We start from the raw sequence: 22,909 nt of genomic DNA, 5'->3' as shown, positions 1-22,909 counted from the left end.
ATAATATGAGGGATTCCCCACATAGGCAACCCAAACATCCGGCCGGTATACCAAAGACTTAAGCTACTGCTAGGTACATGCAACATTGCACATAAAAACAGCCAATATCTGCCATAAAAGTGATGTCTGCATGTACCATCCTCAGAACTGAATGCCCCAGTCAGAACACCAGTCCAAAGTTACCAGGCAACCAGGTAATATCCAAAGAAGAGCATGAACCACGGGGGAAGGAGGGTGGGATAAAATACTGCAACATGGAAGAGAAGGACATCTATGGTTACATTAAGATTTTACACAACTATTCTATGTCCTTCTACTCCCATGTTGCAGTACTCATAACACGAGGAAGAATACCATAGCTTATGAGTGGGAAAGGGGGAGAAGAGCACATGAAGTCTCCATGAAGCCATGCAGAATTGTCCTGACAAATCCTGCTCTAGATCTAGAAACAGAGTCCAACTTGTAGTGTTTTGTAAATTTATGGAGAAAGGATCAAGTAGCTGCTTCCAGGATAGAAGCAGTGCCCAGACCTTTAAAGAAAGACCCAGAGGAACCACTTCTCTAGTGGAATGGGCCATAACAGAGGAAGAAAGAGTTTTCTCCTGAGAGACATAACAAAAAGAAATTGCCCTAGACATCCAAGATGAAATAGTCTGCTTACAGACAAGTTTTCCCAGCAGCCTGGGGTGAAAGGAAACAAACAGCTGCTCAGACTTTCTAATGGATTTGGTTTTATCCAAATAGAGTCCAAGTTGTCTGTGTACATCCAGGGTGTGTAGCATCCTTTCACTGGAGTTTTGATGAGAAGGGGAAAAGTGGGTAAGTGAATAGACTGGTTAAGGTTAAGTCATTAACCACTTTTGTCATGAAGAAAGGGTTAGTACAGAGACACTCTATCCTTGAGGAAAATCAGAAACGGTTGTGAAGCCACTAAAGTTTGGAGTTCAGAAACTCTCCTAGCAAAACTGACAGCCACCAATAAAACAGTTTTCCATGTGCAAAATTTTAGGGAAGCTGAGGCAGCAGGTTCAAAATTTAAGTTTCAGGGAGAAGGAACAGGTTTCCTGGGAAGTCTGATAAGGACGACACCTTTTAATAACAGCTTAACCTCTAGTCTAGAAGCTAAAGGAGGAGTTAAAGGAAGACATGCAGAAATTGCTGATAAATGAGTTTTAACTGAAGAATAAGCCAGTCCAGCCTCGAGCAGCTCACATAAATAAGGGCGGACTAGGGGAATATCCACTGAAAATTGATCTAGTCTCTTATTAAGACACCAGATGGAGAATATCTTCCATTTGGACAAATAGGATCTCCTTGTATTTGGTTTCCTGGCCTACTGCAGCACTAGAAGCATAGCCTCAGAGAAAGGGTGTCTGAAAGGAATCAGAAACCTATCACCCACAAGGTCAGGTTCAGTGTTGTTAATTGTGGGTGAATGACAGATCCCTTGTCTTGTGTGGATCCACCCTGTGAGGTAACTTGTGATAATTGACCTTGGCTTAATTGCAAAAGAAGAGGGAACCAATGCTGTTTTGGCCAAAAGGGGGTCACCAACAAGACTTTTGGGTTGTCCTTCTGAATCTTCTTTCTGAAGTAGGGGAGAAGGGGAATGCATAGAGGAAAATCCCTTTCCATGAGAATGATAGGGCGTCCACCTTCCAAGCCAGAGGGTGTGGGACTCTGGCACAAAACTATGGACATTGTCTGTTCATAGGGGAGGCAGAAAGACCTATTTGAGGTGTACATCCCTGTAGAGCATCCATTCATGGGCTTGTGTCATGGGTCTGCTCAGTGCGTCTACCAGAACATTTTGAGCTGAACGGATATAAACAGCTATCAAGGTTTCCTTTACTTGAAGAGCAGTCTCCCAGGAATGGACTCCTAAGCTGCATAGGAGATAAGACGTTGAACCCCCCCCCCCCATTGATTCACATACCAGAGAACTGTGGTGTTGTCTATGAACAGTTTCAAAGGACCTGGTAGAAGAGATGACCTGAAGACTTGAAGAGCCTGAATCAGAGTCTTCATCTCCTTAATGCTGTGTTGCTCCCCATCCCAGATCTGAAGCATTTGTAAATATTTCTTGAACTGGAAGAGGCGACTGAAGGGGGACTACTGGATTCTGCAATACTGTTGAATCCACCAAAGCAATTCCTTCTTTAGGCAGGGTAGCAGTGGAAGGACAAATAGTACAGGATGAGCATGCTGGGACCAGAGTGTTTTCAGGTACCACTGGAACTTTCGCATGTGGAGTCTGCATAGGGGCAACATTGGTATAACAGAAGCCATAAACCCTTGCATCCTGAGAAACTCCCTGGCAGTCAGAGAGGACAGAGGAAGCAGATGTTGCAAGTAAGTTTGCAGGGACTGTATCTTTTGCAAAGGTAGGAAAGCCATCATAAGGTCTGTCCTTATCCCGGAATCTAGGAAAACCTGGTTCTGAAAAGGGGATAGGGAAGACCTGCTGCAGTCGGTGGTGAATCGCAGACTGAGGAACACAGAGATGGTGGTTTGAAGGTTATGTAGCAAAGTATCTGGATGTTCTGCTTGAATGAGCAGGTCGCCCAGGTAAAGGTAGATGAGGACTCCCTGGAGTCTGCAAAAGGCAAGGACAGGAGCCAAACATTTTTTGAATACCCTTGGAGCCATAGAGTCCAAAGGGCAAAGTACAGAACTGAAAATGAGAAGCAGCAACAGAAAAAACAAATACAGGGTTCATGGGGATGTGGAGGTATGAATCTTTGATGTCTAAGGAAACCAGGTAAGCCTGAGATAGCAAGAGTGGAAACATAGTTTGCAGGGTGAGCATCCTGAAGGTGGGGACTTGAAGGAACAGACTGAGCTGGGACAAGTCTAAAACTGGTCTCCAAGGACCATCTTTCCTGGGAACTAAAAACATCATAGAGTAGAACCCTTTTCCACTCTCCAGTGAGGGAACCTCTTGCATGGTCCCTTGTAATAGCAAGTCTTCAATGACCCAAGGAAAAAGGTGAAGCTGGTCCCTTGGGGGTTGTGGGATCCCCATGAAGGGAGGAGTGGTTTTACAAGTCATGAAGTAGCCTTTTCGGACAACAGACAGGACATATTTGTGGTAATGCTTGTCCATTTGGAATGGAAATGAGAAAGGTGCTGGGAAAGAGGAATTACTGAGAGTGGCCAGGTAATCACAGACTACCTGGCTTGTCCAGAAGGGGGGCCTTTTGAGCAGATGATGGCTGAGACCTAGGAGTCCGCCTGCATGTGTCCTTCTTGTGAGGTTGGGAAGGAGCAGGGGTCTTTTTCCTTACAAAATTAGACTTTGAAGGGTAGTTCCTATGGTATTTCGAAACTGGGGAGACAACAATATGTTTCAGTTCCTAAAGTTCTTTTCCTTTCTCTTGAAGGGATTTGAACAGGGCTGCAGCATTAGCACCAAATAGGGCAGCATTGCCCAGTGGTGCATCCATAAGTTTTGCCTTGAAATCCTCAGGCAAAGGCTGCAATCTCAGCCAAGAATACATCCTGTGAACAGAACCAGATGCTGCTGATCTTGCAGACACCTCAGCTGTGTCATAACTGCATTTTATGGTCTGCCTGGTAACCTGGGAGGAAACTCCCAACAGGGAAGAGAGCTGGGATTTGGCTGCAGAATCTGAGAGATCTGTCAGCAATTTAGAGGCCTGTGAAAGTAGGGCCAGAACATACTTAGACATATGTATCTGATAATTTAATGACCCTAAAAGCCAGAGTAGAGGACGTGTAGACCTCTTTTCTAATTCTCTCCATCATTTTACTGTCCTTATCTGAGGGCAGGAGGCTGGTGGAGGACAGTAATTTAGAGGGTTAAGCAGAGAGAGATCACAGCTGTGTCTGCAAGAATGCATTTGTACAGATAACTGCTGTCTTCAGGGACTTTACAGAACCTATCTGACCTTCTGGGAGCAGGAGGTTGTTAGTCAGGGTTTTTGGAAGTTGCCAGAAAGACATCTTGAAAAGCTGGTAACACAGGTGGGATGGCTGAAGGGTCAGAAGAGTCTATTTTTAAGATGTCACAGTACCTCTTTTGTACTTCCAAAACCTGGGAGCTTCCCACTCGAAAAATTCCTTCATTCTGGAGCTAGTTTCTCCAAATGTAATGTCCTCTTCAGGAGAGTCTCCACCATTGGAATCAACTTCAGGGGAGGCATAACTCAGAGGACAGCTTTGCCAGTCTGGGGAAGGATCCAGTCAGGGAGACGCATGTTTTTGTTTGCGTTTCTTTTTGTGAGGAAGGCCTACCCTAAGCTGGGATGGATGGGAAAACATAGGCCTTGGCTCTGGCCCAAACATCGGCAAAACCTCAATGGGAAAGGGCAGGAGATGTACTGCAAGGGACGTCTGATGGAGCAAGCAGCAGTTCCCCCTTACCATCTGTGATGCCTCTGCGGATGTGCTGAAGGGACCCTCCTTAGCAGCTTCTAAATCAGTACCTGCCAAAGGAGGAGGACCAGGGACTGTATGTACCTCTGGGCCTTCACTTGCCTCAAGAGGGATGTCCGAGATCAGAGGCGCAGCCGAATATTCATGCCTTACCTTTTTCACCTTTTTCTTTGGGGGTTCACCCGACGGACCTGGAGTACCTTCCATACCTAGTACTAGTCGCTTTAGTGTCTGGTTCTCAAGATACATGTTAAGGGCAGACAGACAACTGCGGAGTGTTTTAGGAATAAACACTTCATAAATGGCACAGGCCTTGCAGTTGTGATTGTAATCCAGACAGAAAAGACACTGGTTTTGGCTGTCTTTGTGTGGAATCTGTCTTCCACAGTGGCACTTGCCCTCCATAGATGACATTAACCTCTAACAAAAGCATGCAGTAGCAAAAGCACAAATAAAAGTTTTCCCCAACAGGGCACTTAAATGAATGTAGAATAACTTCGTCAATCATACCAATGGTAGAAGCTGCCATTCGGACTGGCGGCAGAAAAGTTCTGAGGATGGTACATGCAGATGTCACTTTTACGGCCAACATTGGCTGTTTTTATGCCACACGTATCTAGCAGTAGCTTAAGTCTTTAGTATACTGGCTGGACGTTCAGGTCGCCTAGATGGGGAATCTCTCATGTTATGAATACTTCAACATGGGAATACTCTTTATCAAGACTTCAGTTTGTCTTCCTTTTAAAATGTCGGGACTCACAATGTTGAATACTGAAATGCTAGAAAAAAAAAGAAAGAAAAGAAAATACAGAAAAGAATATCAAGCATCGGTCATCTCCTTTAAACTTGTTTTTTTAGGGGGACAAGCTGCTCTGTATCCCCTGATATGGGGGGGATATCACCACTCCCCTGAACTTGTATACACCAAATCCAAGATCACCATACCTTGTAGAAAATGTAATATTCCATGAAATGGCAATTTTTAACTTAGTATAAGTCTGGATTTTTGGTCATTCAGTTTCCACATTCTGGAATTTGGAATTTTAAATGATTATTGTTCAATCAGTAGCTAACAAAACTGTCGTTTTATCATTATGAATGCTTTCTTTCCAGCTTTTTATGGCTCTATGTGAATTATTCAGGTAGGAGTGTAAATCCACTATCAAAACATAGTGAAAATTTTAAAACAAGAGGAGAATACGTCTAAGATGATTTCCCTGCTTAGTTTAGCAGAAGCATACAGTTGTCAAGTGGGAATGAAAATCAAACCAGCAGTAGATAAAAATCAGGCAGCAACTGAATGTGCCAAAAAACAAAAGAAAGAATATAAGGTGAAGGATCAGATGAGAAGGCAAGAAATGTGGAAAATGTATAAATATAGTTGCAAGTATAGAAAACTCTTGGAACAACCTCATGTAGATCAGGACTGAACACAGGAATGGTTAACGAGAGGTGAATTTAAACCAAAAGATGAAAGGTTAATATTGCCAGCTCAGGATAATGGACTACATACACATTGGTTTTACAAAGTCCATTGAACATGTGGGAGAAAACAGAAGTGAAAAAAGTTGCACATCTTGTTGTTGGATGTGACACACTAATGGCAAAAAGACAGTATACTGAAAGGCACAGTAATGTGGCAAGACTGTTGCATTGGGGATTGTGCAAACATTATAATACTGAAGTACCTCAGAAGCATTGGAAACATGATCCACAACGCATTACAAAAATGATGAAGTTTATATCACATGGGACCACTCATTACCAACAAAAACAGATGCGAGAAAACCAGATACAGTAGTCCATGAAAAGAAGACAAAAGTAGCACTGATCACTGAAGTTTCTATACCCAGTGACTACACTGTCTTATGTACAGAGACAGACACAATCATAAAATATCAGGCTTTACAGGCAGAAACAAGGGCAATGTGGAAGAAGGATACCCAGATGGTTCAAACAGTATTAGGAGCAATGGGTCCTATAAAAAAACTTACAATTGAACTTAGATGTGTTACCAATACATGTAACTCTGTATGAGGAGAAGTCAGTTCTGGGTACATTGCGGGTGCTGCAAAGAGCACAACTGGCTAACATCAAAGACTGAAACAATACTAATTTCATGAACTTTAATCATACTTTAACTTAGGAATGGTGTCCACTCATCATTGTATTAGAAACCCAAAAGACTTGGAGAAATTAAACTACTAGTAATCTTTGTTGCAACCTTTTCCTTTTTTATTTATTTTTTATTTATTTTACATTTGTTGACCGGGCTAGTCCAACTGGATAATTTCCATTTTCAGTGGAGGCCCGGGGAGAAAAGCTCCAAGATAAAACAAGGTTATAAAAATTAAATAATTTACAATAATTTTGTATGTTACAGACATTGAGCAACAATGCTTACATCTCAGTCTTGGTCAAGTAATAATAAGACATAGAACTATCCACATATTGAGAGAGACAGTAATTCTTTACAGAACAATTAGGTCCTTTGATATCCTAGAGAAAGGTTGCAATTTAGATTTCTGGGAATATAATAGAAGGAATAAAAAAAGTAGATTAGTCTGGATTTGTACAGGAACAGAGCCAAAAGTTGTTCAGATGTAAAAGAAGTTGTTTTTTGAAAAGAGGAAAGGAGGTTAGTGAGGTGATGTGTGAAGCGAGGTTATTCCATATTTTGCCAACTGAGTTGGAGAAAAGGCAGTTACCTGCTGAATTTGTAATTCTAGTTGTGTTGACCTGTAGCTTTTCGGCGGAGCGCAGCTGTTTCAAGTTATTATAGGGGATTAGGAGGTTATTGAGAGCAGGTGTCTTTAATGGTTGGTACAAAATGTTATGAGTTATTAAGAGTTGTTGATATATGAGCTTGTTGGGAAGTTCTAACCAGTGTAAGTGTTTTAAGTTAAGACAGTGGTGAGTTCTATACTGGGATGCTGTGGCAAAGCGAGCTATATTGTGGTAGGATGTAGTCAGTTTCTTTAGGTTGCTTTTGAGAGATTAGTATAGATAGAAGAAGCATACATTAGTGTAGAGATAAGATGTGATTGTGCTAAGGTGGTCCGTGCTTCTGGTGTGAGGAAAGGTTTAATTCTGTACAGTGAACCAATCTTTTATTAACTGCTTTTATAGTGTTATTGATGTGGTAATCATAGTTAAGATTATTATCAATAGTAACACCTAGCAGTTTGGTAGTAGAATCAGGGGAGATGACCGAGTTGTCACTTGCAGTAACAGTGAAGTTAAGTTGAGAAGATTTGTGGGTAGGTGTGAAAAGTAACAGTTTTGTTTTCTTGGGGTTCAGGAGAAGACATCTTTTTGAGAACCACTGTTCTACTGATGAAAAGGTGGATTGTGTCAGTGACTGGAGTTCAGATTGAGTGGAGGCTGTGCATATAATGGTGGAATCATCTGCATATTGTATGCAGGTTGTGTTCTGGATAGATGATTGGAGATCATTAATAAAAATGGAGAATAGGAGTGGACCTAGTATAGATCCTTGAGGTACACCTAAAGAGATAGGCAGTAGAGTAGATAGAGAATTTTTCCAGAGTACTGCTTGTTGTCGGTTTTCAAGATAGGATGAGAACCAGGATAAGGAAGAGGAGACCAATTCAAGGGATTTTAATATGTGTAGAAGAAGTGTGTGGTTGACCATGTCAAAGGCTTTTGACAAGTCTAGGAATAGAGCAGAGGTTAGTTTGTTGTTATTGCGGTTAGAGTTGATGGTGTTAGTAAATGAGAGTAGTGCAGTGGTGGTACTATGTGAAGGTCTGAATCCATGCTGAGTATTAGCTAGTAGATTGTTATGAAGGAGATGGTTAAGTAGTTGTTTATGTATACATTTTTCCATGATTTTGGCTAGAGGAGATAGTAGAGCTATAGGGCGATAGTTAGAGAGGTCAGTGGATTTACCTCCTTTGTGTAAGGGTATAATGTGTGATATTTTCCAGATTTCTGGAAAAGTACTTTCTTTTATAGATCGGTTTATTAGGATAGAAACAGGATAAGCAATAGCTTTAGCTGCTATTTGCAAGAATTCTGCAGGGAGCTTGTCTGCTGAGGGGGTAGTTGGTTTGAGTTTTTGTAAGAGAGATTGTATATAGGAGGTAGGTATTGGTTGAAATTGAAGGGGAGTAGGGAGTTGTTGATGTTACTTAAGAGGAGTTGGGATGAATCAGGAGATAGGGGGTTAGCTAGACTTTGAATGGAGGTGGTAAAGAAGGTATTGAAGTTGTTGGCAATTAAAGAGGGATTATCAGGGTCTAAATTCTGTGGGTGTGGTGTAACTACTTTGCCTGGGGTGAGTAGATTATTGATGGTAGACCAGAACTTTTTTGGTTGTTTTTTGGTGGTTTGCTGAAGTTCAAAGTAGTAGTTTTTCTTATCTGAAAGGATGGCTTTTTTGGTGTTGTTTCTGAGCTCTCTAAAGGTTTGATGATCAGTTGGGTTTCTAGAGGAGCGCCATCTTTTCCAAGCTTTATTTCTAAGTTTGATTTTTGTTTAGTATTAGAGGTTAGCCGTGGTGCTGTTTTGGTCTTTGTTCTAATGGTGCGACTTGGGGCATGTTGCTTTAAGATTGCGAGGAATGCAGAGTTGAAATGTTCAACAGCATTGTTCAGTGAGAGGTATTTAAGAGGGGACCAGTCATATAGTGACAGATCAGTTTGAAACTGTTCAGGATTAAATTGTTTTTGAGTATAGTGTTCTGTGAGAGGTAGGTAGGTTTACATTAGTTTTAGATCTAATGACATAGGTAAGTGAGTGATCGCTGAGGTCATCAGGAAGGATGCCAGTATGGTAGGTTTGTAGGGTGAGTTTGTAAGAATCCAGTCTAAGGTAGTTTCCTTTTTACTTTTATTATTTATTCTAGTGGGGCTATCAATTAGTTGTTTGAAACCATAAAGGTTTATATGGGAAGTAGGGTTAACATTGTTACAAGATTTCCAATCAATGTTAAAGTCCCCAAGGAGCAGTGTTTCTTGAGGGAGGTTATTGGACAGTTGTTCAAGAAGTTGCTCTAAAGTAGGGATGTTGTTTCCAGGGGGGAGATATGCACAGATTATATTAATAGCTTTAGTGGTGTTAATATGAATTTTGGAGCAGATTATTTCAGCATTATTGTTTTGAATGAGGGTAAGGTCAAGAAGAGTAAGCTTCAAGTATGTTTTATATAGGATAGCTACACCACCTCCCTTCCTGGAGGTACGATCTAATCTTTTTATTAATCTATAATAATAATAATTTATTAATAATTTATTAATTATCTTTTTATTAATTTAATGCAATTCCAGATGGTCCAAATTTGTACAAGCATTAAACTAATTTCCTACACAGAAGAAAATATACTGTCTGTAGCTCTAGAACACTTATTTTCCATCAAGAGAACTAGCACAGCTTGACATTTGAATCTTCAATTATATATATTTACAGAGCAAAGCACAAGAGAAAAAAGGTACCTTCTCAGTCTCCCGGCTGCACTTGATTATGAAGATATTGGCATAGATATCTTCCACACACATCCAATTGGAGAGAGAGAGGGTGGTATCTGTACAAACCCAGTCCATCACAGCACGTAGCTCCACTAGGAAAGGCACCAGGCGAAATCTGCAACATAAAACGTATGGTAAGTTTTATTGTACTGATTTATACAACTTTGACAGACACAGGATCAAAAACGCATTGGTACATAATAGAAGTTATGTACTTAACATAACTTGGTATCCTTGTTGTCCAATTTCATTATGCATCATTAATGGGTCATTGGATCTGTTCTCGGATCCAACTTGGCCATTTCTTTCATACGATCCAAGCCTCAAACTCCTTCCTCTCCCATGATGCCTTCCCTCATCTTCAAACCCTCAGATCGAGTTTGCTGCCCCTTCCTAAAGATGGTCATAACAATAGTACTAGACATACAAAGAAAGAGACCAACCGGAGCCCAAACTAGGAATCGGTGGGTTCCCTTAGCCTGTAAATTGCTCTCAGCTGTAAAAGGAAGGGGGAAGGAGGGTGGTATTTGATGCATAATGAAATTGAACAACAAAGATACCATGTTATGGTAAGTACAAAACTACTAATCTGATGTTGTCCATTTCATTATGCATCACAAATGGGTTAGAGTCCCTAGCTAGACAAACCCTGGGAGGACCTCAAGGAAAGACATGCCTGAGCACCGTGGAACCAAAGGATGCTCTGTTCCTGGAAATAATGCCCAACCTGTAGTGAGATACAAATGTAGGAGCTGTGGACAAAGTAGCTGCAGCACAAATTTCATCAATTGGGGGTCTTTCTGAGAAGACTTGGAGTCTGCATGTCCTCCCCGCGGTCAAGTGGCATTCGAAAGGCATGCATGAATGGGCATGCCTTCATTGAAGGTTGGGCATCGAGCTGACACCTCAGCACCATAAAAATCGTCTTCCACTCATTAGTGGACTGGAGTTCCGCTGTGGCGACCCCTAACCGGGAAAAGCCGAAAGAGAAACCACTGAGAAGACTGATAAAGTCGATATTGACTTGGTAGAGTGAGTTCTAACTGAACAGGGAAGTTGCTTGTCTTGCTGAGAATAAACTGCAGAAATACAATCCATAATCCATTTGGTTAAGGTGACCTTGGATATAGCCTGACCTAACCTATTTGGGGAAAAGGCAATGAATAACTGCTCAGATTGTCTATGAGAACTAGTTCTGTTCAAGTAAAAATGCAACTGTCCATGAACATCCAAGGAATGTAGCATGTATTTGCCTTTACTGGAGTAATTAGGGAAACATACAGACAAGTGGATAGTGTTGTTAATAATCACCTATGAGGCAACCTTCGGAATGACTGAAAGATTCGTTCTGAGAGAGAGAGAGTGCACCTTTAAAGAAAGTTATGTATGGTGGTTGAGAAGACAGAGCTTGCAATTCTTGCACTCTTCTAGCTGAAGTAATAGCAACTAGAAAGGGAGTCTTCCAAGACAAAAATGTTAACTTACATGAGCTAGCAGGTTCAAAAGGTTTCTGAGTAAGTTAGATCCAAAGGAGAAGGGTCCTTAACTGAAGGCCCCTTTCACAAAAGCTCTACATAGCTTAGAAGTGGAAACAGTAGAGGAAGAAACTAACACCCCTCCCAACATGGAAATTCATGATAGCCACAAGGTGTACCTTTACAGTGGAAAAACTAGCTCTGTTCTGGAAAAGCCATTTGAGAAACATAAGGATGTCCGGAACTGAAGCAGAAAAGGAGGGAATATTCGTCTGTGAAGGCCAAATGGAAAATCTGTTTCATTTGCTACAACAGATTTTCTTGCTGGAGGACTTCTGAGAAGCAAGAATAATTTTGCTGACCGGGGAAGCTAGCCTGGACTTTTGTAAAATCACTAAAAGTGGAGAAACCAAGTGGTCAGTTTGAGGGATCAAACATTGGTGATCTGGCATTCCAATGGATAGGAAATCAGATCCTGTCTAGGATCCAGTATCCATGGAGGATATTCGTTGTGAGACAGCAGGAAGGGGAACCATACCTGATGAGGCCAGTAAGGGGCAATGAGGATTAGATTGGTCTTCAATCTGCTGGCTTTCTGTAGAACTTTAGGTATCAGGGGAACTGGAGGATAAGTACAGAGGTGACCTAAGGGCTAATCGTGGACTACATCATCCCTGGGTGAATTCCCCAAGGGGAGGGATCACAGCAAAGTACTTGCTGCATTTGCTCTTTAGGGGGGAGGCGAAGAGGTCACAGCAAGGCTGGACCCAATGGCTGAAAGTTAGATTCGCTATCGATTGGCTCAGGGACCACTTGTGTGGACTTAAGATCGATCTGCTCAGTCTGTCCACCAGAACTTTGGACTCCCCTGGGATGTGCGATGCAATGAGAAAGTAATATGAAGAAACTGCCTATTCCCAAACCTTCGCTGCCTCCTTGCACAACAGGTATGAACGGGTTCTGCTTGCTTGTTGATGTACCAAACTACTGGCATATTGTTTGTCAGAACTGCAATTGTCCCCAGAGGAAGACAGTCCAGAAAGGCTTGCAATGTGAGAACCACCACCCTCATCTCTAGTACATTTATATGCAATTGGGTCTCTGTGGTGGACCACGTGCCTTGGACGATCTTTCCCTGAAAATGCCCCCTCAATCCCAACAGAGAGGTGTCAGTGGTCTTTCTGGCTGAAGGAGGGGAAGGAATGAAGTGTCTGCTGAGATTTAGGTCATCTGTAAGGATCCACCCATTGTAGATGGTGCCTGCAAATTGGAGTGAACCTGACTGGAGCTGACAATGGATGTCATCAAATATTTCATTGTACTGCAGAGGGTCCACTGCAGAACTTGCATAAAAAACCTGGCTAGGGGCACTAGAAAAAAGGTAGCTGACATGGAACCTAAGGCTATGAGGACCAGCCGAGCTGGTGGAGTTGGTGTGTCTAGTAGACTTTGAACCTGCTTAAGGATCTTATTCTCTGGAGGGGTAGGGCTGCTATCTTTGTGACTGCGTTCAATTGTATCCCTATGAATTCAATATCCAGTACAGCAGTCATCTTGGATTTCACAATTTTCACTGCGATTCCCAGGCAATAGAACAGGTGCAGCATAACCTGAATCGCCTGAAGTAGTTGCTGCCTTGTGGGTGCCGTTAAGAGCTAATCGTCGAAGTAAGGGAACACCTGGAATCCTTGCAGATGGATGTGAGCTGCAACTACTGCCATGCATTTGGTGATCACCCGGAAGGCTGTGGCGAGACCAAAGGGCAGTGTTCTGAACTAGTATTGATTGGCTCCCAGCCTGAAGCACAGATATCTCCTGGAGTGTCTGTCTATTTTGATAAGATAGTACATGTCCTGGAGGTCTACAGAGCACATCCAGTTGCCCTTGTGCAGAAGCAGCAGAATGGACTGTACCATAACCATGCGGAACTTCAAATTCTTTATGAATAAATTTAGACTGCTCAGATCCAAGACGGGTCGAAGGTCCCCTGTTTTCTTTGGTACCAAAAAGTAGAGCAAGTTCCGCATTCTAATTGTTGAGTTGGGACCTGCTGGATGACTGTTTTGTCTAGAAATTTTTGGACTTCTAGAAGGGCATGCTCTCCCTGACTGGGTGGCACATCAGGGAGTTGTTTCTCAAAATGGGAGGTGGAAGAGAAAAGGGAATATAGTAACCTCTGAAAATTATATTTAACATCCAGGTATCACTTGTTATGTTTATCCAGGCTTCTGGGTGTAACAAACGTCTACTCCTGACTGCCTCCAGTGTAGGACAGCCGGGCACCACTTCAGGAGCACTGAAAGGGCCCATCAGAGAAAAGTTCCCTGAAGCCCTGGTTTTGTGGACTCCCTTGCCCTCTGGGGCAGCATCTACCTTTGAATCTTCTCCCTCTGCCTCTAGAAGAGGATTCATCTTGCGAATCAGGAAAATGGTCTTGGGCCTTAACAAACCACATCTTCTTCCCACTCTGCTGGTTCCTGGAGAAGGTCCAATGGGGGGAAGAAAACTTGATCCCAACCGCAGTTAAGGTCTTGCCTTCCTGTTCACTGTGGGTGAGAGTCTCTTTTACTGACAGTCTAAACAAGGAGGAACCATCAAACGGGGAGCTAAAGAACAACATTTTAAAGAGGTCTGCAAACCCATACAGTCTCATGCAGGCATGTCTCCTGAGGGATGTGCATGAACCAGTCACTTGTGAGGTACCTTCTGCAGCTTGGGAGATTAACCTCATCAAGAAGTTAGCAATAGAGGTCATAGTGGTAGCTTAGGGGGAGCCTTTTTAAGGTCTTCCTCCAACAGCGACTGTGTTAGAGAGCTTGAGATGTCCTTAATTAGATCTCTTTGAAGGCACATGAAGTGTGCCAGGTAATTCAATACTCTTAGCGTAAAAGTGGCTAAGGCATACTCATGCTTCCTATGCCTGTCCAAAGTGCCTGAGACTCCTTGTTCGGGGGGGGGGGGGGGTGAACAGTAGAGGTTGGTTCGGCAAGCACCTTCTTGGCTGGTGGCTGCCACCATCACAATGGCATCTACCGGGACACCTTTACTCCAAAAAAGGCTGATCCTTATGGGGACTAAGATATTGTCCACATGTTTGGGACTTGGCTCCATGGTGTCAAGCTCCTTCTAAGCGCAGTGGGCAATAAGGTCAAAGAACTGGTCTGCCAGGGGGTCACCCAGAATGTATGAGGATCCCATCTTGAGTGCCTTCAGTAACCAATCACCCATTTTGTTTCAGAATTCCTAAAATATCCCCAAAGGAAACATTGGGGAGATCCTTTCCCTTCACTGAAATCAGTGTTCTCTGTCAATGACTCCAAAGGGGAGTCCAGGTGCTTCCTCTTCCACCGGCACTTCCAAGGAACCTCCTCCATGAGGTACTTGGAGGAGGACTTGGAAAACAGGAGGAACCCTTGCTGAGGGGTAGGCTGGAGGCTCCCTGACCATGGATCAGGCGAATGGGAGAAAAGCCTTGATCCGCAGAGAACTGGGTAGGACCTGGCAGAAGAGGGACCATGTCTCAAGAGGTGTAGAGACAGCCTTCTCTGCCACCTGGAATGCCGACAATGATGAAAGAATCTGCTCGCCAACCTGAGGCCAAAGCTGCAAAGGGAGAGAAGGACGAGGTCATCTTGGATCCAACACCTCCAGAAGGCACTGGCCCCGAGCTGTCGAAAGCCGAGGCCCCCAGGGGGAAGGGATGGCTCAGAAAAGGTCAGAGCTGACACCAACCCCAAGGACTCAGCACTGACATCTCAGATCCTGAACCCACTCTGCTCTGACAAAATTGGGGCAGAGCCAGTCAGGGACACTACTGGAGTCGAAGAAAGGGATATCCCTGGTTCCAACACTGGTCCAACTTGGGAGTGTCAGGCCCTGCAGCTCTAAAGCTGAAGGTCAGATCAGAGGAGGCTATCAGGGTCAGAGAGTTCTCACAGATCCATGGGTCGAAGAAGACAAGATTCCCAACTGGATCTGGGTTTTGATTAAACTCCTCAATATCTGATCCATATTGGAGAAGGACAGCCGAAAGGATCTAGGGGAAAGAGAGGAATGGGTCAACCTAACCGGTGACATACTGGGCTGGAGAGTCTGAACATGTGAGGGAAATTTACTCCAATGCAGAGTATGGCTCAGAGATCTCCAATCTAGTGGAGTCTAACCTGGAGTCTGCTCTGGATCCATATGGTCTCACCCAGCTCAGACTGACTGCTTGGAACCGAGGTCTGAGGGTCCGGCAGACAGGACGGTTTGGCCGACGCTGGCTCCACTGGATCTGAGGGCGCTCTCAGAATCGGAGAGAAGCAAGAGCAGGAGGGATATGAAGATGACGTATCCAAAAGCCTCCTGCACTTCTCTGGAGGAGATGCCGTTGCCCCCGGAGTAACAGAGGGGGCACGCTTCTTCTGAACTGGGGATCTGGGCTCCAGAAGTTGGAAGAAGCCCTCCCAAAATAAGTTTATTTCGTCTGTCAGCAAGGGCCCAGGGATTGAAGGTTGAACAGATATCGCACGGCATTTCCAAGTGCCCCAGACCCAGGCAGTACATGCTCCTCTTGTGGGCATCTGATTGGGGAATCTTATGCCCACAAGAGGCACACCTCTTAAAGACAGAGGGTTTTGCCTGGCTTGTCTGACATGCTATCAATAATACACACAGACAAGCACAACTCACACACTCAAAGCATAAACTATACAGTACTACAATTAAAAGATATAAGGAATTTTTTTTTTTTTGTTATATATCTTAACAGAGAAAGACAAACAGAGAAATAAATAGAAGACAGAGACAAAAGGTGGGAAAGGACCCTAATGCTAGCGAAAACTCAAAAAGACAGGAAAAATACCTTAACAGGGAGGGAAGGTTAACACTAGAGATACAAGAAGGCTATAGAATAACTATGAGAGAAAAGAGCTAATAAAATTTACAGAAACACAGGAAAAATTTTCACTTGGCTGAAAGGAGACTCAGAATTGTGTCTGTGCTGGAAGCAGGCAAACGAGATTTGGGGGTTTGAAGAGGAGTGAGGCATCATGGGAGAGAGAGGAGTTTGAGGCTCAGATATGTCTGGAAGAAATGGCCGGGTCAGAACTGAGGACGGATCTGAAGACCCATCTGTAATGCATAATCAAATGGACAACATCAGATACATGCATTATTATCTAGTAGGTCATTCCATCGTTATTTTCATTTAGCAACGAGTCTTCCAAATTAGATATATCTGAGATCTAGAAATGTGTTTAACACTTTCCAAATAGACAACTCATTGACAAAGCAGCAGAATATTTGGATGCAATGCCAGTGACTTGGATTTATAAATATGCACGGGTGGGGTCAGAGAATCCACAGAATACTCTCTGTGGTAGAAGTACTGCCATGTGTGGTACACTTTGCCAGCCAGGTTTCTATAACTATTACTATGCACTAAAGCTTCTAGCTTAAATAAGAAGTGATGACAGAGATGGCCTCTATAACCTTCTCTGCTCAGTACTGTCTGATGTCTTTTGTCACCATCTAAACAGAAATCGTACATTCTAATTAAAACAGATGGTGCACACTGACATTTGTAACACTGTCGTACCTTTCAACCTGCAAATATTGAAAATTGGAACAGAGGCCCTCAAAAAGTAGGAATATCCAGCTAAAAAATCTGAACTTCTAATAAGCAAAAAATCTGAATACCAACTAGCACATTACTTCCTCCCGCTTCTAGTAGGAATGTGGGATACTACTCAAAAACATGTTTAAAAAACTGACAGTGACAAAAATGACATAAAAATATAAGTACATTATCAAAGAAATATTGTAAAATGTGTAGACTTTAATGAACACTGTTGCAAAAGTCTACCACACACAGTAACTGATTTTTGCTTTAGAAAAAAGATGTATGCTGTGTACTCTTATGTTGGTCATGTAGTGATGTTTTCTGTGTGCTAGACAGCTTCAAAAATCACAGAATGAGTGGACTCAGAAAACTGTGCTGAGAGGTAAATCAAGCCTGAAAACAGGGACATACCTCCAAAAAATAAGGATATCCTGTGCGGGGGTAAAGCAGGCCTAAAACAGGAACATTCCTCCAAAATAGGGATAGCTGAGAAGTCTCAACACTTTTTTTTGTTTTATCTGTGCCACTAATACAGTTTTTACCAATGATTCACACTAATGCTTGTTTGGAGGTAGATGTTTTAAACCAACATGGGGGCATGTGTAAAAATGAGAATTACATGCTGCTCTAAGAAGAAGATTGGATTGACACTGGTGTGTTTTCAGGGTAAGTATACCAACCAGAACAGTGATATACAGATTTTCAAATATTACATATATTTAAAAAAGATGAAGCATCACCTAGCAATGCACAGTATTATGTCAAGAAGAGATTAATTTGCAGATGTCCAAACTTCCCAAACGTGTTGATGGATTAAGATTCCTATCTGCCAAATCACTGCTTGTAAAGCAATAAGTTGCAATATATTACATTTAGTCAACATTTCTTTGTTATGCAGTTCATACATTCAGAGTCAAGTGAATCAGGTGTTTCACAGTTTCTCTCCTTTATATTTTGAATCTGCCATGCTATTATTACTGTAAACAAAGTATTTTGTTAACAATTTTTTACAGAAAGGGAATACTAAACTGAAATTAAGGCAAACATTAAGGAACAGAAAGATACTGCAGTGTTGTGATTGTTATTGCCATACAGTGATAAATGCGGGCATTCAAACCTATGACTGTATATTTTTCCAGGTTTGCAGCATGTTGCTCGGACACTCTGCATAATTACCTGCCCTCTATACATATTCTCACAAATGTTGGGTTCCATAATCTGTGAATAAAGAATGTATTTATGAATCTGTAAGACTTGTGCTTATTTCCATATTCAGAAATATTAAACCGACTTCACTACAAAATGAAAAGACCAGCCCTCTCCTGTAGCACAGAGGGCGATGAAGCTCAGCTTGTTACTTATTTGACTGATGTTTGACTAGCAGCTTAGGCACCAGAGGGAGTGTGGCAGAAACAATGTATTTCGGCTTTTCCCGGTTTGGGGTCGCCACAGCGGATCACTGGTCCGCAGATTGAATGGCAGTGGATTTTTACGGTGCCGAGTTGCCAGTCCAACGCCCAAACTTCATGGAAGGCACACCTACACGCACCTACCTGCATGTCTTTAAAGCTTACTCGGCCACAAGGAGGACATGCAGACTCCGCACAGAAGGAACTCCAGCCGATAATTGAACTGAAGAACCTCTTGCTGTGAGGCGACAACGCTAACAGCTGCACCACCTGAGGGTAGATGGTAGTTACTGGTTCACCCATCATGAGGGGGAAGGAACTCAGCCTTGGTCGATCGCATATCTGACACCTAGCAGAAGTGTTGTGTTCTACACTCCCATAATTTGGGTCTGGAAGCATGAAATGCATAACACTTTGGAGGCACTTTCAAGCTTGGAAGGAAGTTTAAGCAGCTAAATTCACACACCCCTGGTCTGTCAGTTATCATAAAGCTACAGAGAGCTGTTAAAAGGACTGGAAGCTTGAAAGGGGGGAGGGAAGAAGGCCCACTTGACTTTGACTGACCTGTTCCCTACTTCCTAGCTTTCATGAGGACATGGCTGACATGCTTGTTACAGGCAACAACTGAATTTCAGCTTTCACATTTGGAAAGGGGTTGGGTCCAACCTCCACTTTGAAATGGGGAAATGGTGTGCTCTGGTGGCTGTCATTGTCTGGTAGGGCTCACTCCTAGCCTTGTAATGAGGTTCAGGACAGGATGGAGTGGTCACTTCTCTACCATGTATACTGCCTAGCTAAAGAAATTAGTCACCAGGCCCCTCAAGGTATGTGGGGGAGTGGAGTGAGGGTGAATGAATGCTGCCATGTCAGGCTAGGTCAGCAAGTTATTGCAACTTCTAGTCATAACAAGATGAGACAGAAGTGCTTGCAAGTAATTCAGATTGCTGGTTGGCTATAGAGATGGAAACGAGACACATGAGGAGGAAGAGGCCAGGGGCATCAGTCCCTAACAGAAGGGATCCTAAATAAACTCATGTTAGACTGAAATGGAGATCGGGAACTTCAGTCACTTACCAAGAGCTGTGTAGGATAGTGTCTCCAATCAATGACTGCAGGGGAAATCAAAGGATACTGACTACTAATGCAATGCAATGAATGAATGACTGCTTCATTGAGTTAGACACCAAAAGGGTATATACAGCTCTCCTAGAGTAGGCAAAAATACTACATACTACTAAGGTGTTGCGTGACCAAGGGCAATGATCACCATGACAAGAGGGAAGAGGACTTGAGGGAAGGAGGTCACTACTAAGTCTTACCAAGGTATACACCAAGAGTGAGGACATCCTAGATGGCTGCACATTGAGTAATAGCTTAATTTCAGCTCTCCAATTGTGAAAACAGAAACTCAGAAGAGACAGCCAGTGAACATAATTTTGGGTAAATTTCAGTAACTGCCTAGTAAGTGCATTGCCTGGATGCCAGCAAAAAATAAATTCAGAGAACCTGAAAGAAAATTAATCGCAAAAGGTGATGAAAAAACACTGACTGGGAAGAATTTTGAAGCTATTCAACAAAAAGGACTGCAAGCTACAGCTTAGGTGCAAGACATAATTTCCAGTAACTTAGAGGAAAAAATAAGTCAAATGTATTCAGAGCTATTTAAAATAAATGAAACACTAACTGGAGTACATCAACTCAAATAACAAAAGGCTGGAAAATGAAAGAAGCTTTGAACAGATAATCAAATGAGGTGATAAAACTGCAATAAGCAGAGGGTGAAATGAAGAAAAGGCTGGCTGAACATGAGACTACTCAAGAATAGATGTTTAAAAATAATAATGGAATTAGAGAATAGAGCACATAGCAAAAACCTGAGATTTTCTATTGTACCGGAGAAGCTAGAAGGAACAGACTGTATTAATTTTATTAAAGCACAAATAAGCAACTGGACTGGTATTCCACAGCAGGAGTTGTTAAGTGAAAGGGCACATCATGCATATGCTCCGAACATCATTAGAAAGCAACCTAAACCTTTAATAGTAAAAATGAAATCCTACCAGAAGAAAGAGTTGATTCTGACAAAACTGTGGCAGAAGGCCAAACTATTAAAGGTGGAAGGCAGTAGACTGTTTATGGAAAACAATTACTCACTGTACACCAGGCAAAAGAGAAGTACACTCCAGTAATCAGGGAATGTTGAGAAGATGTGAGATTCAAACTACTGTATGCAGATATCTTCAGAATATTCTTTCCTGAACTGACAAAATAATTTTTTGATGCAGGACATGCTAAGGAGGAAATATGAAAGTTTATCCAACAAAAAGTGAGCTGTGACACAGAAGGAGATTCTGCTTCTTGTTCCTCTCCTACAGAGAGATTGTCCCAGTGAAACATTTTCCACCGCTTCAACGGAAAATGCTTGAAACAGAAAAAAGCACAAGAGTTGACTAGAAGAACCGAGAGTACATTGGAAAGGAATCAGAAACTGGATTTGAGAGATGAAGATGAACAGAAATAAAACCAGTAGATTGGTTCCCTCCTGTTTGTTGATGTATCAGGCTACTGACATGTCCATTTGAATAGCAATCATTCCTAGCAGAACAGAGCTTTGAACGGCCTGCAGTGCTTGAAGCATCACTCTCATTTCTAGGACATTTACATGCAAATTGTTCTCCTCTAGGGACCACGTGTTTTGAACACTCCAGCAGTCTTAGATGAGCTGCAACCACTGCCTTGCATTTGGTGAAAACCCTGGGGGCTGTGGTGAGATCGAAGGGCAGGGCTCTGAACTGGTAAAGACTGGCTCACAGCTGGAAGCACAGGTATCTCCAAGAGCGCTTGTTCATTTTTCTGTGATAATATGCATCCTGAAGATCGACAGAGCACATCCAGTCATCCTTCTGTAAGAGAGACAGAATGGACTGAACCATAACCATCTTATTACTCTTTTCCATTTCCTTCTCCCTAGTCTTAATAGATTTTTTCTTGATCTAACCTACTTCTCTTCCTGCAATACCTACATTCTAGCCTAACCTTTCTATAATTCCTTAACTTTCTAATGTTCCTTCTCTCTATTCTTACTTTAACCTTTATCTGTCTCTTGTGAAAAAGTATATATAGTTTTTACAACTTATTACTTAAACTGTAATAGATTTTTCATGCATTATGTAACAATCATATTAGGAATTTTCTTCTATCTTCTATATAACGTATGTTCAACTTTATTGCTTGCTTTATAATATTTTCTTATTTTATTGTATCCACAAGTTGTACTCCTGTGTGGTAGTCTTAGTCTTTGCAACCAATGTTGACTTGTAATTTTGTTTAAATTGTACTGTGGAGCTCATCTCACCAGGCCTCCACTGAAAATGGGCTCATACCCAGTTGGGCTTTTCCATTAAACAGATGTCAGATAAATAAATAAATACATTTGGAGTTCTTTACAAACTGGTTCAGACACCTGAAATCTAAAATGGGTCTCAAGTCCCCTGTTTTCTTTGCCACTAAAAAGAACCTTGAGTAAATTCCGCATCCTCTTTGGTCTAGGGGTCCTCTTGGATGACTCTTTCGTCCAACATATTTTGGATCTCTAGAGCTGCTAACTCCCTCTGATTGGGTGGAAAATCAGGGAGATTTATCCTTTTCCTTTGGGGAACTTGTAAAAAGGGAGTGAAATATCCTCTGGATATGATCCTTTTCACCCATGAACCTTTTATGATGACTATTCAGGCTTTTAGGTACTAAGACAAGCACCCCCGACTGCCTCCAGAGAGGGACACACAGGCAACCTTCAAGGAGAGCTGAAAGGATCCATCTGAGAAGGAATCTGGAGACCTTCGATTCTGCAGATCCCCCTCTGCCACATGGGCATCATCATCCTCTGCCTCTGGGGGAAAAAGTCTCTGCACGACTCTTGGAAAGGTCCTTGAGATTTCTTTAACCGCAACTTCTTACTATCGCATTGATTCCTAGAGAAAGGTTTCTGTAGGGTAGAAAAGCAGATTCACATGGCAAACAAGGTCTTTCCATCCTTCTCACTGTGGGAGAGTGCCAGCAGACACTCCAGAAACACAGAAGTTCCATCAAAAGGAGGGGTTAATGAATGATGCTTTGAAGGGCTTCACAAAAATTGCACAACCGCATCCAAGTACATCTCCTAATGGCTATGCCTAAACTGGCAGCCCATGAGAAGCCTTCAGCTGCATACGACATTAAACTCATGGATGTGTTAGTAATCACAGGATTATAGGAAGTTACTAGGCTATTAGCCCTGAGGCCCTTACAAGCCTACCCAAGAATTTAGCCCATGTTCCGACATGAAGTACTCTGCTTGATGTGGAGAGAGAGTCTGTTCCACAGACGGGGGGAGTCTCTCGGACATAAATCTGTCCCTCCAATAAGTCCTACTAATGTAACGGACCAGGATGAGGTTGTGGTCTTACTTGAGTGGAGCTTGACTCATGGATATGCAAGCAGACCCATCAAGGTGGGGTCAGAGACTGCTTTGTATGCCAGACACAGGTCACCTCT

The 22,909-nt window shown here is 42.5% G+C and overlaps 1 protein-coding gene across 1 annotated transcript in view; it reads right to left on the bottom strand.

Moving 5' to 3' along the window:
* Positions 1-22,909, bottom strand: part of PIEZO1 (piezo type mechanosensitive ion channel component 1) — a 3,550,337-nt gene that overhangs the window by 204,807 nt on the left and 3,322,621 nt on the right. The window contains exon 42 of the mRNA XM_044081575.1: positions 9,855-10,002. Coding sequence (XP_043937510.1) covers positions 9,855-10,002 — 148 coding nt within the window. The remainder of the gene's footprint in view (positions 1-9,854; positions 10,003-22,909) is intronic.

This window comes from Protopterus annectens, chromosome 8.part1 (genome assembly GCF_019279795.1).
Source record: "Protopterus annectens isolate FY-2018-M chromosome 8.part1, PAN1.0, whole genome shotgun sequence".
Classification (NCBI taxonomy): domain Eukaryota; kingdom Metazoa; phylum Chordata; order Ceratodontiformes; family Protopteridae; genus Protopterus; species Protopterus annectens.
This window is presented reverse-complemented; position numbering and strand designations above follow the sequence as displayed.